We start from the raw sequence: 17,380 nt of genomic DNA on the forward strand, positions 1-17,380 counted from the left end.
GCTGGAGAATGTCTTGCTGCAGGATGTGCTGGATGCTTGCAAGCACACACGGGTTCAAAAGTCCACTGAACAATTACATCAAAGAGAGACACTTCAGAAACTACTACATATGAAAAAAAAAAAAAAAAAACAAAACAAAACAAAAAAAAAGTAAAAACCAAACCAAAAAACCAAACCAAAACAAACAAACAAAAACAAAACTACCACACTGCAGACTCCAGAATTCCCTGAATTGCAGAGCACTGAAATCTAGGAAAATATTTGGGGGGATCAACAAAATTCCCCATTCTTTTACTCTTCCCTAGACATCCAAACTGGCTGTTGCCAGAGACAGCAAACAGCATCAGACAGACCCTGTGTTTCTTGTTCAGCTGCTCCTTCACTCTGTTTACAGGATCCATGTCCAAGTCAAGGCTCAGAGTGCACCCAAGCAATTAAGTAAGAGAAATCCTTCGAACTAAGTTTTTGACATGCAACAGTGGAGAGTAGTGCACCTGTGGGATGAAACTTCCTTCTTTGCACAGGAGAATTATGCTCCCACACCTGGGCTTATATTCATTTGCGCTTGTCCCCATCACACAGCTGTTCAGATTAGTGTTATTCTCTCTAGCCCGGGTGTCTCAAAGCCTCTGTCTCCAGCAGTTGGAGACCAGCAGCTGTGCAATCATATCTGCTAACGTATGGGATATAAAGGATCTGTTAAGTAAAACCAAAACAGGGAGGGAGGAGGGGGAGAGATCAGCGCAAAGAAATCAGTCCTGCTAAGATGTGATTAGGGATGCCCCACAACACCCAGCTGCAAGGAAGAGGTGAACTCAGCAAACATTTTAAAGCCTGCAGCAGAATTAGCCCCTTGAGGGTGTTGTTTGATATGGGGAGGAGAAGGGAAAAGGGGCCAAATAGGAGCTGCAGATGGAAGGAGGGTTTGTTTGCTATTATTTGGAGTTAGGTAGCACTATGCTTCTGTTGTTCAGGTTTCTGAATCTTGTTGGATTTTTCCCCCATCCTAATTTTTGAAGCACCTCTATTTTACAAGGTTCATGTATTTTCCAGCAAGGTACTACGGAGAAGATAATTAGCTAATTTACAATTAGCTACAACAGTATTCATAATCACTTCCCCTGTGGAAAGGGTGGTAATCATCATCACGTAGCTGTAGGACTGCTGTGAAAATGGCAATAGGAGTGTGAAACCAAGGCCCTGGGAAATGCTCTGCTTTTAGCCTATTGATCACCTGATTAGCACAGGTTAAGGGGAGTGTTGGGGCACTCTGGCTTAAGAGAATGACAGGTTTGAGCTTGCAGATTTGAGTTCAGAGCTCAAACCAAACTTCCATAACATTCAGGGCATCTGCAGCCTACCCTTCCTCTCTCAAGCTCTTTCTTACTTCTTGGACCTGTGGAGGATTCCTTGGTCATGACTGTCTGAAAGAAACCCAGGTTTATAGCTCTTTTTCACCACTGTGACTTTGGCAAATGCCTGTTCCCACTGTTAGGAGTTCTAGGGGATGAAAGGCTGGACATGAGTCAGCAATGGGCTCTTGCAGACCAGAAAACAGCCTTGTCCTGAACTGCATCAAAAGGAAGTTGAGGCAGGCGGTTCTGTTTCTCTATTCCATTTTTTTGAGGCTGTTTTTGTATTTTTGAGACTGCTCTGGGGCCCCTGCCATAATAAGGGTGTGGACCTGTTGTGGAGTATCCAGAGGAGGCTGCACACAGGGGGCTGGAGCACCTCGGCTATGAGGACAGGCTGAGAGAAGAGAAGGCTTCAACAGACATTATTGGGTCTTTAAATACTTTACGATGCTTATGAGAGGTGGGGACAGACTTCTGAATATCGCCAGTACCAATAGGATAACAGCTCCTACTTATCAGAGAGAGCACATTCACTCTAGATACAAGGAATATTTTTACACCACAAAGTTGGTGAAACACTTGCATAGGGAAGTTTGTCATTCCTGAAAACTTTCAGGATCTGTTAGACAAGTCTCTGAGCAACCCGCTCTAGTTGAGCATGTCCCTCCTCACTGCCACAGCCATGGACCAAATGACCTTTAAAGGTCCCTCCCAACCCAAACCACTCTTATTCTGTGCATGTCAGGAACACTCCCAGTGCTATCTCCTCTTCCCTCTCTGCCAAGGACAAATCAGGAGAGTGGGCAAGCAATATCAGCTCTGCTTCCTGCATTCTCTCTGTTAAATGTGCCACTTGGTCCTGTACACCAGCTTTTCTTCTTACCCACACCTGCATAGAAAACTTCTCTAGTTGCTTGTTTGTTGTGTCATGGTGCCAAGGAGATAAACTTAAACTCCTTCCCATGGTGCCAGCACCAAGGCACTGCAGCTGCTCCCCCTCTGTGTGTGCAAGCATGTTTGGAAAGGAGAGGAACAGCAGCAGGCACAAATAGTTATTAGCTATACAAATTAGCCTGGGACACAGAGATGGTGAATCTGTCCCTCTTTATTTCCAAGGCCTCGGAAGTTCTAGATGGTAAAGCCAGTTTGTGCTTTCCTGATACAAGGATTCAACCTCTTTGTTTTGCATAAGGAATACAAGAACACAAGTGTATTTATATACTCTTATCTAAATGTACCCCCACGCACACACATACATTAGTGAGAGCTATCTGGATAAACACAATCCTGTGTCATGTCTCCCTGCGAGTGACCCTAATTTTCCTCCAGTCCCTCCACAATTGCTGTGATTCTTGTTCTTGTCCTCTTGCTCCACGGAGGGTCAAACATCCTGCATCTCATTGTCCCTTCTGTCTCTTTAATTAGTGCCCGTCCTCCCCCCTCTCCCCCTCGCTCCAGTGTCCCCCCTTCCCATCTCCTTTCAGCACTTGGTTTGCAGCACTCTGTTATTTCACCTTTCACGTGCGCCGCCTCCTTCGCCCCGGCCCATCTGACACCTCTGCCTTACACTCATCATGGAAACATAACATTTAAATACAAATAGAACAGGGAATAATTTAACCCCTATTTGCACCAGGGAAGGTGCCAAGGCTGCATATAAACACTGCAGGGAGGTCTGTAGATGTTTTATGTTTATACAAGTTGTGTTTCTTCACCACTACCTTGCAGCCAGCTTTTCCTGACAGAGCCTCGACTCCTGGCAGAGTGGTCAAGAAGAGGGAAGCCTGGTTCCACGGGGTATTGGAAATGTGACCAAAGGGACATCTCTGGGAACCCTGATGTGCCATTGCAGTGGTCTCCCTCTCCCTTCTTGTCCTCCTGTGAGGATCTTGGAGTGCTACCTTCTGTCACTGCTATGATTTATTTATGACAAAATGGGGCAGACCTGAGCAGAACCTAATTTTCAGTATTATCAGAATTAACCAGCAAAAACCTCCTTGGCTCTCCTTTGTGCCAGCACACACATAAATATCCAGCCATGTTTGGACATTTCCATGGCAAAGGGGGCACAGTGGACTTAGCTTGTAGAAAATGGAGTGTACAATAATGAGAGAAGACAAAACCATGAGGAGAAGAGGCTCACATGGGCACCATATTCAGTTGCAATGTTGCACTGCTCATAGTGGCACCAATTTAGAGATGTTGCTGCAGCAAGGATAATGGGGAGTCGTCAGATGAGACAGAAACTGAAATTGTGACTTGGGAGAATGTAATAGACAGAAATTTGGACAGGTTGCTCCTCACAAAACCACAGGGAAGATGCTCAGATATGAATGAATAGTTGATGCACAGACATGTGTGGCCTTGAGGAGGCTACATGGAATAGGCCTCTTCCATCACATCTGTTCTTAGACACACTGAGTAAGCTCACTGTCTTCATTCCCCTCATGGGGAGGAGATGGAGGATGCTCCTCCTGGGTGCCCATCTCCATTGAGCAAGGCTGTGTGGTGCTGCAAGGTACAGCTGCCTCTCTGTGGCCACAGACCAGTTTAGGTTGGAGCACGAGGTCATGTACACAGCTCATGCTGGGGACATCCCAGATCATGGGCTCATTCCTGGCTACTTTTCATCTTTCTTTTCTGCCCTGGACAGTGATACTTCTGTTCTCCTTGACAGTGTTCACTTTGGTCTGGGACCCATGTCTTAGGAAGTCTGAAGATTTTTTGCCCCACAGTCTGAAATGGCATTGAGCACTGAGCCTGGCAGTGGAGGAGATAGGGGACTGAGTCAGCCCAGTGCTCTGAAATTTAGGTATGGAGCCTGAGACACGTGTAGTGGGAACAATGTCTCAGTGAAAAAGGAGGAAGCAGGTGACTCAGGATGGTGATATATATGGATTCGTTTTGGTAGAGACAGGCCCTACAGGCAGGAAAAGCTTAGGGACAGCATCATCTAGAACTGCTCCAGGCTCGTGTGCAGCCGAAGACTCAGAGTTTTGTAGGATGTAGCACCCTCAAATCTCACTAGAGGACACTGGAAACACCTGGTGAGGAGCACCAGTGGTGTGCACATGTGGTCAAGACCCACCTTGATGACATCAGCACAGCCCCTCTTAGTCGCAGACATCTTTTATGAAAAATCTTTTTCTTAGGATTTCTTCTCCTGAGAAGCTGAGAGGCCTCAGGAACAAAATGTAAACATTGATTATCTGCTGCTGTGGAATGCAACAAGTAGGTCTTTGGCCCATGTTAAGTGTTTGTAATTAATGGCCAATCACAGCCTAGCTAGCTCGGACAGAGAGCCTAGCCACAAACCTTTGTTATCATTCTTTCCTGTTCTTTTCCCAGCTAGCCTTCTGATGAAATCCTTTCTTCTATTCTTTTAGTATACTTTTAATGTAATGTATATTATAAAATAAAAAATCAAGCCTTCTGAAACATGGAGTCATATCCTCGTGTCTTCCCTCATCCAAGAAATCCTGTGAACACCGCCACACCTCTTCATTTTATTCTTGCAAACTCATGGCCCTTTTTTGACATATTTAAAAAACAGAAGTTTTCGTGAAGTTTGGCATGCCAGTATTTTGTCCAGGATGTGGAAGACTAGTAGTATATGATGATGCCCAGGATGTAAGAGGCCCATAAAAGACCATTAGAGGAAAAACTCATTAGTCAAGACCTGGAACACATTGAATGATCCCTTCTGCTGGACTCTTCCCTCTCTTTTTCTACTCAGGATATGTGATGAGTGTTGTTAAAACACAGTGTTGAGTTCCCTGAAAGAGTTGGGATGTGAGAGGCAAATGCAGCACTTTGTTATAGAAACTACTGAAAGTAAAAAAAACTTGTTAAATCAACTCATTTTTTATGAGTCTAGAGTATGATTGTGCAGAGTTCTGAGATGGCAGATATAACAAATGATTCCCCTGACTACACAGGGTGATGTTTTTCAGGAGGGAGACAGGGTGCTGGTTTGGAGATGGGGCTGGAGGTGATGTCCAAGCAGTGGCTGTCCATGGGGATCCCCTTCACACCATCTCCCCTGGAGCAGCAGCAGCTCCTGGGGAAGGGGATCCCCTCCTTTGGCAGGGCCTGCCCCTGATGGTCAGATGCCCATCCCATGGGCAGCTCACCAAAGCACCACATCACCTGCCAGCCACTGCAGGCCCAGTGCACTGCAAAGATGTAGGGTGGGGGATGTAAAAATAATAATTTGAGCAGTTCCTAAAACACCTGGTTTCAGCTTTGCATAAACTAGACCAGACAAGGCAGTTTCAGGCCAGTTCCACACTAGAGAGTTTTGCTGACAGAGGAGGGATGTGATTTTTTTTTTTAATGATACATTTATATTAGCAAAAAGTCTGGTGAAAACAGTTACACTGCCAGAGGAGTGCTTTTGCTGATGCAGCTTATTTGAAACAGGGGAAGCTGTATAAAGTACGATATAAAGCTCTTCTGTTGTGCTGGAAGCATTTAACAGGCACAAAGTTTCTAGACAAAACCTTTTGCCAATCATGTTGCTAGCTCTTTCCAGCTCATCTGCCCTCTTCCTAAAATATCTTGCAGGAAGCTGGTTCCATTTGCTAGGCAGGTTTTCTTCTAACATCTGGGAAACCTTTGGACTTTGCACTGGACTCGTTTCCTAAGGCTCTATAATGCCCAAGACTGAAAGATGCTCCCCAGTGCACACCATGAACTTCACCAGCTGCTTCTCCGAGGCTTGTACCTCACATCTTGGAGTCTCTTTTGCAGGACACTTAGGCCATTGGGAAAACAAGCCTTTCATATGTCCAAACCACCTTCTTGTGAGGTGGGGACAACCTACAAACTGTGTGGTGTTAGGTGGGGCTCTGTGCACCACTACAATCTGAACTTTTTGTTGCCAGCAAAGACCTCCAAACACCTCTCTGCATAATAAATTCCAACATAAAGTAGGAATATTCTTTACTTTAACAGGTCTATCAGAAGGCTATTTCTGTTTTTCTCACCTATCAGAGGTGTACCTGTATCTCCCTAAACCTATTTTTCCTACCAGTTCAGCAACCTAGCTGAAGGCAACATAATTCCTGCTTTTCTGTGGGCAGTACACTTTTCGTTGTCGTGAATAACTCGACTGCAGGGTTGAAAGCTCCTAATATCCTCATTCAATAGCCACTGCATGAAAAATTATTCACATCCAAGGCTGTAAAGTAATTTGCCAATGTGCAGGTGCATCTTGGAGAGGGGAATTTTGATCAAACACTGGTTTGAAGCAGAACAGATTGCCTACTCCAGTGATTTCTCAGTGAACAAAAGTGACATGAATTGCCCAATTAGTCAGCCAGAAAAGGGTTATTGCAAACCAGTGTTTTGTTCAGCTTTAGGTTAACCTGCACACTAAAAAAATAAATTAAATTTTAAAAAATTATTTCGATATTTACATATATTTATTCAAATTAGTTACATCTGCTCAGTAACGTGCTCTGAAAAAACCCTCTTGGTTCACACATTTACATAGTGTTTAATGAATCATAAATAAGACATTTATGAATCATGTGCAAATGGCCTGTTTACATACACGATGTAAACTATGTAAATTTCCTTTTTTTCTTGGTGTAATGGTAGTAGTCTTTGAACAGAAACCTGAACGAGAGGCATCATTCAGCCCCCTCTGAGATCCTTCTGACAATCTTATTTTTTTCACCATTATTTTCTGGAGGTGTCCCATGGGGATCCCCAAGCTTGGTTTAAGGCCAAGTACAAATCATAGAGTCATTTGGGTTGGGAGGGACCCTGAAGATCATTCAGTTCCAATATCTGCTCTGGGCTCACCCCAGCAGGTCCCTGTGGTTCCTGTGCTGGGAGCCCAGGGCTGGATGCAGTGCTCCAGGTGGGTCTCAGCAGAGCAGAGCAGAGGGGCAGAATCCCCTCCCTGCCCTGCTGCCCACGGGGCTCTGGGTGCAGCCCAGGACATGTTTGGTCCTGTGAGTGCACAGTGCTGGGTCGCACTGAGCATCCTTGTTCAAACCACAATTATCCACTAGCAGAAAACATCCTGCTTTGGCATGAAATACCACCTGCCTGAGCTATCTCATATATTAACAATCGTATACGTTAACTTTATATTTCAAAAAACAATTTAAGTTTCAAAATCTTTGGGTTTATTTCAAATGAACTTTATAAATATATTAAAAATCTCATCCAAACTTGTAGATTCATGTCTCTGAGTGGGCATGAATGACAAATCTCCAGTTTACAGGCTGTGACTTCCGTTATATACTGATTTTAAAAAGCTTATGTTAAACATTTTTTTCCTGCAACTTATTTAGTATTGCGAGGGCTACTAACTTATGTTATTTTTCATTTGGACTTGGTTCCAATATACTATATTTATCACATTCCTCTTGGATTGCAGTCTGAGCAATGTTGTCATTTCAGTTACTGCAAACTGACTGCAAAAATTGATCAGAAGAAGTTGATTTGGAAGACTTTGGTGCCTAGGTTTTAAGACGCAGATAAAGATTTTATAAACAACCAAACCATTTTTGTTTGTTGTTTGGTGGTTTGGTTTTTCCAAAATTTGCTAGATTACTTCCAAGTACTCATGTGAAGTCAGAGGCTGTTAAGTTTTTTCGAGCCGGTCACTTGAAAAGACTATCAGCTTCTGAGGTGTGTCACCTCGGTGAAGTGACTGCTTGTGTTGCATGTGGTGCTGAGCCATCTTGGCTTTCACAGCCCTCCTGAAATATGGTAAGCATCTCTTTATTTTGTTCCAGAAGACAGAAAACTCTTTGTGGGCATGCTCAATAAGCAGCAGTCGGAAGACGATGTGCGCAGGCTATTCGAGGCATTTGGCAACATCGAGGAGTGCACGATCCTCCGGGGACCCGATGGCAACAGCAAAGGTAAGGCATGCCCTGTGCTGAGCTAGACCCTGCTCTTCATGTATATACCATTTTCTGGTGTGACAAACGTATCATGCAGCCCCCAGAACAGCTCCTTTTACTTTAGGAGGGGGCACATTTTTACTCTGCTGGTTGCTCTCTGCTTGTGCGTCAGAGGAAAACGCTGATCACGTTGGGAAACACTCATCTCCAGGGGGCTGTGGGTCACCACATGCAAACTCCTGCCTCCCCTCTGAACAGGGTCTTTACATTCACTCCAGATGTGCTCTCCCCACCCTGTTGAACAGGATGGCTCTTTCTTTAAAAAAAAGCCAATATTGATACTTTAAATCTTGGCTCACTGGCTCCATCATCACCTCTGTTTGCCTCTCATCCACCAGCCCCAGGTCTTTCCTTTCTTCACCTGCTCTTTGTATGGGCTCATACCAGCCAGTGATTGCAGCTGCAAGGGTACAGGTGCCAGTTTAAATATTACACTCATTTACTGTTTGAAACACGCAAATATTTCATTGAAAAACATTGAGGTTCCTTACCTCCTTCTGCCACTTTTTTACCTGAATGGCACAAAAGATCTTCTGCTACAGCCCAGGCATGAGAGTGAGGTTTCTTTCTGGTGCAGGAAGGTCATCTTTTTCCCCAAAAGTCTCTAGACAAAGTAACTTCAATCTGAATAGAAAACCCTCTCCTCCTGTTCATTAATGTATCCATTAAATATTGATCTGCATATAATATAGCATAAAATGTGTGGGTATGTGCAACACCAGAGAAGAGGCCAGTCTTCACACAGTTCTTATCTCACTGGATATTTTGACAAGGTAGAACATCAACCAGCACATTTTTGCAACTATGTCTTTCTCCAGTGCATCACTGCGATTTGGATTTTTTGCAAAATCAAAATTTTTTGCAAAAAAATCCAAATCACAGTGATGCACTGGAGAAAGACATTGTTATTCCATAAAATCACTGGTGACCAAAAAAATTACTTTACACCAGCCTCATAGCTGTTCAACACACATCAGCACAGATCAGCCTTCTTGGTATAAATGGCTGAAAATAAACTGTGGGTGGCTTTTTTCTGTTTTGGGGTCACTTCATTTCCACCACACACAAAGACAGGGGCTGGCCCACAGGGAAGTAGTAGGCTAGGAGGTCCTAGAGAAGCTCCAGCCATCATAACAGCAGACAGTTAAGCATGTCATTCACTGAACAAATCAGTAAATTGGGAAAAAGCAAAAAAAAACCATGTCAGGCTGCTTCCACCTGGAATGAAATTTAATGACAAAGGAGTTAAACAGAGTAATAATAAAGGCAATAAAGTCTGAGTTCTGTAAGAAACAAATTCCAGAGGACACCAACCCACAGACTTGTCTTCATACTTGCTCTATCTTTTTTTTTTTTTTCCTTCTAAAACAATTTCATTATAAGACAGAATCTGAGTGGCAGCTCCATATTGCTAACCAGTTTAATTATTAGTGCTAGCAGACTGCAGTCTCAGGCTGACGTTTCACTGAGCTGTTCAGGATCAATACTGAGCCTTGACAGAGTTAATATTACCAGCTTCCATTTGCTGGTGCTATTTACTGAGAATGTGAAGCTCCTAATTTACACACACACGGTTTCGTGCATGCACACATGCACACAGAGCAGTCAATCCAATGGAAAACTTAAGGCTAGTGCCCTTATCTTAGGAGACAGTCAGGCAAGCCACAACTCCCACAAAGTTATTCCCAGTCTGTAATGTTTTCCATCTGCTAGAAACCAATATGTGACACACATTGCTTGTGAGCTACTTATTTTGGGCAAAACCCATAAGGCTTAAATTCTATGTAAATTGAGATTTAAGCAGATTGTCTAAATTCCAGATAGCAGTCAGATCCCATGCACTTTAATCCTGCCCAGCCCACCAGGTATCCCTGTGGTGAGCCTCTACACCCTTCAGGTAGCTCAGTGCAAGCACTGCTCTCAGAAGCTGGGTAGCAGCTCCCCAGTTTAATCCCATCACAGCCCAGGCATAGCCAAAAAGCTGCCCAAGCCTTTCCTGAAGCCGTGGGTGCTCTCCTGAGCCATGGACCATGGTCTTCAGAGCCTGCAGAAATACCTCCTGCATGAGTGGCAGTGCTAGGAACGGTGGCTGGAGCAGGTAACCAAGTGGCAGAAGAGCAGGGACTGAGGAATTTCTCACCCTGGAGGGGAATGCTGCACCCTGGGAGAGGATGGAATGCTTCTGCACCACTCCAGGTAAAGCTCACCAGGGTCCAGGAAGCAGTGCAGGAGTTCTCAGGTGAGGGACCTGAAGTGGATCCAGAAGGACCCACAGAGTCTTCATTGCTGCTGCTCTCTGTGCAGCTATTCTTTTTCCCTTCCTAATTTTTTCCTATTCAGCAGCCTGCCTCAATAAGTAAAAAAGTAAAAACTCAAAAAGTAAAAACTTCCACCAGCACCCTCCACAAGAAGAGCCTTCCCCTGTGCAATTACAATCCTAGGGCCTGATTCTTCAGCCTCCTCCAAGCTGACAAAACAATCAGGGCAGCCTCTTCCAGCCCTAGCCTGGGAGCAAAGGAACAAGAAAACCTTAAGCACATGTATCACCCTGTTCAGCAGAGGTTATATCTCTGTGTGTGTCAAAGTCCCTTCACACTCCGGAGCTGCTCCTGTCAGAAGGACACCATTGTTCTGAGGAGAGTGACATGACTCACATCCTCAGCTCACCTGCTCCTGGAGGCAGCTCTGGTCACAATGGCAAGGAAGATTATGTGCACTTCTGGCGCTGTGTACAGAAGCCATCTGATTGAATGCACAAACAAAAAGGACAAAATGTTGGGATCTGTGCTATTGCCTTGCCATTTACACCAGTAAAAGCTGAGTTTTCACTCATCCTGCTACCTCAAAACCTACTGGAAGCAGTTAATAGAAAGCAGTAGGAGGGATCCCATTAGCATCCTGAGCATTAAACAAGATAAATGCCTGCTACTCCCTTTATTCCCACCTTTATCCAGCTCCACTGATCCATCAGGACCCTCAGCACAGGGGTGAATTTCACCTGACAAGAGTGAAGCCTTCAACATGACAGCAGCACCACAGCCAAAAATCCTGCTCTAAATTAAATTGGTGACTGGAACAGGAAAGCTTTTGTATATTTGCTAATCAGCATCTTCTTTTTAGAGGCAGAAAGTACAAAAGAATCTCTGCAAATAATTAAACACTCTAATTCTGGATTATCTCTGATTAATGAAGAGGAAGACGCAGTATCTCAGGAGCCTGGGAATGCTGGGCTGGGATTATGTCATAATTGATCCCTATTGTTTCCAGCTGAAGTTTATCTATCTCATTTTCTCATGATTGTCTCTTCTCAGCTCCTTATAAATTAGATCCAACTATTAGCAATAATCATTGGGCCTTTCCTGAAATACAGCCTGAGCACAGTGCTGGGAGGGTGATGCAAAGTGAACAGCCCTCAAAGAGAACTGTTAGATATTTTATATGTGTATATTATTTTTAGAAGAGGCTATCACTGCTTTCTTCAATCTCACTTCTATCAGCCTGCAGTGATGATTTTAGGAACCTTTGGGGTTCATTCTTCTACTTTGCACCTCTTCTAATTCCACCCTGTGCTGTAGGGATCCAAAGGGGTATGAAGACTTTCTAAACTTGCTGCAAAGGGGCTGGAGAGCCGTCCCACTGTCAGGACTGGCATCCTGTGCCCTGCAATCTGCACCCCTTCAGGGAAACCAAGAGGGCTTTGCAAATTGATTAAAAGCTCAAAAGTCCTTGGTAGTAATAGAAGGGGACGGAAGCCAAAACTTCTCAGATCTCTCCCAATCTGTTCCAGAAACTGCCTTAGCATATGGAAATTACCCTTCCCATCTCTGAGTCAGTTTGCTTGTAGCTGGGAGTGTTGGCAATACTTTCCCCCACCCTAGAAGTGCATGTAACCCTTTGAAGAGTTGATCATTTCTGCACTCTAGCGCACACCCATAAATGCACCTTTCTGCCCTAAAACCTTACGTAAGAGTTTGGTGTGAGATTCCCCACACAGCAATACAGGCCAGAGAAACACTGCCCACATTTCTCTAATGTCCAGAAGAGAACACCTACACAGGCACCGACTTTGCAGCTATGAAAAACTTAAGATTCAAGTTTCAGTGGTGGCAGGATGGTAATCAACACATGGGTACCTCTCCCACCCCTGCTACTTCACCAGAAGGTGTCTCATGCTTTGCCAGACCTAAGTGGCTTGGAGCCAAGACAGGCTCTGGGCAGTCTGTCACAGAGCTCTACCAAGCAGTGAAATCATAAGGTACCTTGTGGGTTTGGAGTAACTCAAATACCTTCTGTACATTTGTCCTGTGCTTGCTTGTGTCAAGAATGTGCAGCTTTCCAGTGACTTGCACAGGATTCCATGCTGTTTCTCACAACCACAGAGGGAGGAACGCTCATCATTAGGTCTAATATCAATAAAAGAAACAGCTTTTTCGCTCAATAAATTGTAAAACTGTGCAAGATTCTGCCATGGAAAGCTGTGGATGTCAAAACATGACTGGATTCAAGATGTTCTTGCTAAGTTTGTGTCTGTCAGTACTTGTTACAAGTAACGTGGGAATTCTGGAAGCAGCTGAGCCTTAAGAGGTCCTCAGGCTGCTGATGTCTGGACTCTGGAAAAGGACCAGGACTGTGGTGGTGTTCACAGGGGTTCTTGGATGAGGGAAGAGACGAGCATCTGACTCTATGTTTGAGAAGGCTTGATTTATTATTTTATAATATACATTACATTAAAACTATTCTAAAAGAATAGAAGAAAAAGATATTATCAGAAGGCTAGCTAAGCTAAGAACAGAAAGGAATGATAACAAAGGTTTGTGTCTCAGGCTCTGTGTCCTAGCCAGCTGACTGTGATTGGCCATTAATTACAAACAACCACATGAGACCAATCACAGATCCACCTGATCCACAGCAGCAGATAATTATTGTTTACATTTTGTTCCTGAGGCCTCTCAGCTTCTCAGGAGGAAAAATCCTAAGGAAAGGATTTTTCATGAAAAGATGTCTGCAACACAGGACACTTTTTTTTTTTTTATACCTTCTTCACAGCCATATTATCAGTCAGTTCTGAGGACAGGACACTTGGCTAGGTGGAATTTCATGGTACCCATGCAAACTTTCTTACGCTCTTCTTTTTCCTCTTCCAGGGTGTGCATTTGTGAAATACTCTTCACATGCAGAGGCCCAAGCTGCCATCAACGCCTTGCATGGCAGCCAGACAATGCCGGTGAGTAGCTCTGTCACACGGGCAAGTGAGAATTGGGCCAGCCCTGGCTGCCCTGGGGCCTGACTGAGGAGGAGAAATTATTTACCTGTGCTCTGCAACTCATCATCCAGACCCAGGGCCTTGGGTGTGCTTAACTCAGCAGAGGAAAGGCTGGGATGGCAGTGGCATTCCTCACAGGCACAGAACCCCAATGCGTGCTGTGTTCTGTCACCAGCAGTTTTGATGGCCTGAAAAAAAGATGTATGGTTCACACATGCCCAAAAGTTTGGGTCAGACTCGCCATGGGCACAACCTCTCAATTTTCAGAGGGATGAATCAAGTAAAAATGGTGTCTAATGGTTTTTTTCATTTTCCCTCCTCTGAGAGCACCTGTCTCTAGGCAATGGATAAAGGACTTTTTGCCAGCTCTCAGCAGAGAGAAGCATGTCCACATCATGGTACTAGGGGCTAGAGACAAATCACAACAGTGATGGGTGCCTGTCTCTGTTACCACAAAAGCACCAACCTGGGCATAATCTGGTCCCCTTCATCTGCCCCTTGAAAGGTATCAGACCTTGGTGTCAGACCAATTACTGGATCTTCCAGGAAATATCTGAGGGATCAGTCCACTTGCACAAATTTTTAATCATATGGAGTTTCAAGACTGACTGTTCAATTAAACAGAAATGGGGTTGTATTTCTATGCAAATAGATATCCGTGCACCACCATGAGACAGAGAAGGATATAAGGCATTCTACTGTCAGTAGGACAAGAAAATCTGGAACAAGTTGTTTTGGTTTATTATAATAGTGTATTATTTTTATTACTAATTATTCACAGTGTAAATCATGGAAGGCTAAGAAGCATGTTGACAACTTGGAAAGGATACAAGAAAGCTCAATTAAAAATATTTGAGAGTGTACAATCTCCCTTTCAGTAAGAGACTCTAATGTAAATTCATGAATTTATCCAAATAAGTTTAAAGTGGGCCCGACAGATTTTCTCTAGATCTGTGCAGGGATGAAAAAGGAAAATTCCTTACAAGCAAAAAGGTTTCTAAAACTAGCAAACTATCAAGATCTCATTTTTTGGAACCCCATCTTAGACAAATCAGTTTAAAAATGGTACATGTTTACCAGTGATGGTACCAAAAATGTCTCCTCAAATGTGGGGTCTCCATTTTTTGAAGAACTTAAATACTTTTAAGAGTCTCTTCCTAAAAGGCTTCTCCTAAAAAAAAACAGACATTGGGTTTGATGCTGACATCCCATACTGATATATTATGGATGTCTTTCCTGAGACAGGTTAAAGAGGTACTTTTAGTGACATTCTTTCAAACTTTGACCCAAAGTGATAGTCTATAAGCTGACATCAAGAATTTCAATTCAGTAGGGTGTGGTACCACGAAAAGGTTTAGTAAAAAGTCAGTCCTCATCCCAAAAACCCTGCAAATTCCTGTGACAAAGGCAAGAGGCAGACATGAAGAAACAGAAAAAACCCAAGGAGAGTTAAAGATTTTGTCTAGATATAGTATACCCAAAATATCATTATTCCTCCCCAGGCCTTTCCCTTCCTACTTTCCCAACACTTTGGATTAGAAAAACATACTCATCTCACAGCCACCTGGGAACAATTTATGACTCCATCCTGGTGGTATCACCTGAGCTTAGGATATACAAAACACTTGAGAATTTGGCCACTTCATGGATCAATTTTATGGGACCATTTGTCCTCTTGACTTATCTGACTCAAACACCTGTTATAGAAACATTCTATAATAACCAGAGCTGGGCATCTGAAAAAGCAACACAATTTATCCTTTATTAGATGGCCATCCCAGACTCAGAATCAAGTTTCCATGGATCGGCTGAACCTCACAGTACATACTCATAGTTCACAGAAAAACCAAGGAGGAAAATAATTTCATAATAAGCTAAGTTACATGGCACTGCCTTGTGTCTCCCATGAGCTACAAGCAGCCACAACAATGCCACCATATCTTTGCAGATCTGTGAGGACCTGCAGAGTGACCAACACTCAATGAAGACATGGAGCCTCTGTGGTTTTTCCCCATGGTGGCTCAAAATTTCTAAGGCTCTTTGAAGGAGATAGGCCAAATCCTGCCAGGATCTCAGTGCCCATTCTTGTTTTCATGGTACTTTGGGGCCTGCAGCGGCGCTCAGGACTAGTTTGGATGTTCACAGGGAAATGCAGCCACCTCGTGGTGAGATGCAGACGCAGCCCATCGTGCTTGGAAAGGAGGGGGGCGTCTCTGCCATCTTCCTTCAGCCCCCTTCCATTCCTCTCGCCACCAGGACTGGCCTCATCTGCCTGGCTGCGATGCCAACTCAACGCTGTTGCTGTGGCTCAGCCAGTTTCAGCATCTCCTGGTTTGTCCTCGTGTACCACCAGCAGGGCATCCATCATCATTCCTGTCAGGTCTCGGGCCGCTCGTTCCTGCGGCAGACTCCTGTTTCTCCACAGCTGTCAGGATTATTGCTCTGCTGTGACTTCCTGTTCACACAACATATGTTGCCTAATAGTTTCAAAAGGCAACTTTCTTTTATGAAAGTTCCTTTCATTTTTTTTTCTTTTTTTTTTTTTTTAATTAACCTTACCTTGGACAAGTGCCTGACCATCAGCCATTACAAACCCATTTCACAATGCAAGGCGCTTGTTTCTCCTAAGGGTCCATCAAGTCTAAATCTTTCCAATTTTTACACAATCAATTTCCTTTAGAAATAAGCTACCCAAAATCCCCTAATTTTGAGCAGGAACAAAGATCCTTTTTTACCTACCTGTCAAGAGAACTTCCTTTTTGTCTTTTTAGATCATATTTTCTATGAGCTCATCAACTTTATGAGACTGTTTTAGGGGATTTCTATATCATCCTTTATAATAGATCATAATCTTCATGTATTTTTACTTGTATTTATAACATATTTACAGTAATTATATGTCCTGTACTTTTAGTTTTGATTACTCCTTCCCTCCTGTCTCTGTTTCCCATCCATATGGGGACATAAACAGGTTCCTTCCTATCGTTCTCTTCTCTTCCTATTCCAAGTCTTGTCCCTAACAGCCTTTTCCACCAACACAAATTCAGCTGCTATTGCTGTAGTGACAGCTTGCAGAACTAATTTCTCTGCTTCAGGACTGACTCCTGTCCAACCCAAAATCTTGGTCTGTCTTTCCACATCCTGGTGGATGTTTAGCTGTCAGAACAAGCTCAATATGTATAAAACTGAGCTCTTGAACTTTTCTGCCCAAAACCTGTTTTTTCTATCCTCCACCTTCATTCTCAATCACTGTGGACAATATTATCATTCTACCTGTCAGTCATGCTTTTCCTAGGCATCATCCTCAGCTTGGTTTTCTCCTTCTCCCCATGTCTTCATACCTGGACAACAGCCAAATTACACAAGAGTCATTCTGCAGAACGCATCTTACTAATCTAAGATGTGGCCTTGTCCGTCCACCCACACAGAACTAACTGCTCCCAAAACTTCATTGAACTATCACAGAATGGTTTGGATTGAAAGGGAACCTTAAAGATCATCTACATCTCCATTAGCAGTAGAGACACTTCCAACTGCGCCAGGTTGGTCAAGGCCTTATCCAAGCAGGCCTTGGTCACTGCCAGGGATGGAGCACCCACAGCTCTTCTCTGGCAGCAGGCTCCACTGCCTCACCACCCTCACAGTAACAATTCTTTTCCTAAAGCTGACCTAAACCTGCCCTCTTTCAGTCTGAAGCTATTCCCGTCCCTTCTGTCATTCCAGACCCTTGTTAAAACCCCCTCTTCAGCTCTCTTGTAGCCCCTCAGGCACAGGAAGATGCTGTAAAGTGTCCCTGGAGCCTTCTCTTCTCCACCCTGAACAACACCAGCTCTCTC

At 43.9% G+C, this 17,380-nt stretch overlaps 1 protein-coding gene across 17 annotated transcripts in view; it reads left to right on the plus strand.

The window, feature by feature from the left end:
• The window catches only part of CELF4 (CUGBP Elav-like family member 4), a 713,618-nt gene that overhangs the window by 586,419 nt on the left and 109,819 nt on the right, over nucleotides 1-17,380 (plus strand). For 12 of the 17 annotated variants that reach the window (XR_012578161.1, XR_012578162.1, XM_074532918.1 and 9 more), the window contains exons 4-5: nucleotides 8,111-8,239; nucleotides 13,426-13,505. Coding sequence is in view for 15 of the 17 variants with exons in the window: in XM_074532918.1 (XP_074389019.1) it covers nucleotides 8,111-8,239; nucleotides 13,426-13,505 (209 nt within the window). In the remaining 2 variants the exon portion in view is untranslated. The remainder of the gene's footprint in view (nucleotides 1-8,110; nucleotides 8,240-13,425; nucleotides 13,506-17,380) is intronic. The other 5 variants (XM_074532927.1, XM_074532925.1, XM_074532915.1 and 2 more) reach the window with 1 other exon arrangement.

This window comes from Zonotrichia albicollis, chromosome Z, assembly GCF_047830755.1.
Source record: "Zonotrichia albicollis isolate bZonAlb1 chromosome Z, bZonAlb1.hap1, whole genome shotgun sequence".
Lineage (NCBI taxonomy): Eukaryota > Metazoa > Chordata > Aves > Passeriformes > Passerellidae > Zonotrichia > Zonotrichia albicollis.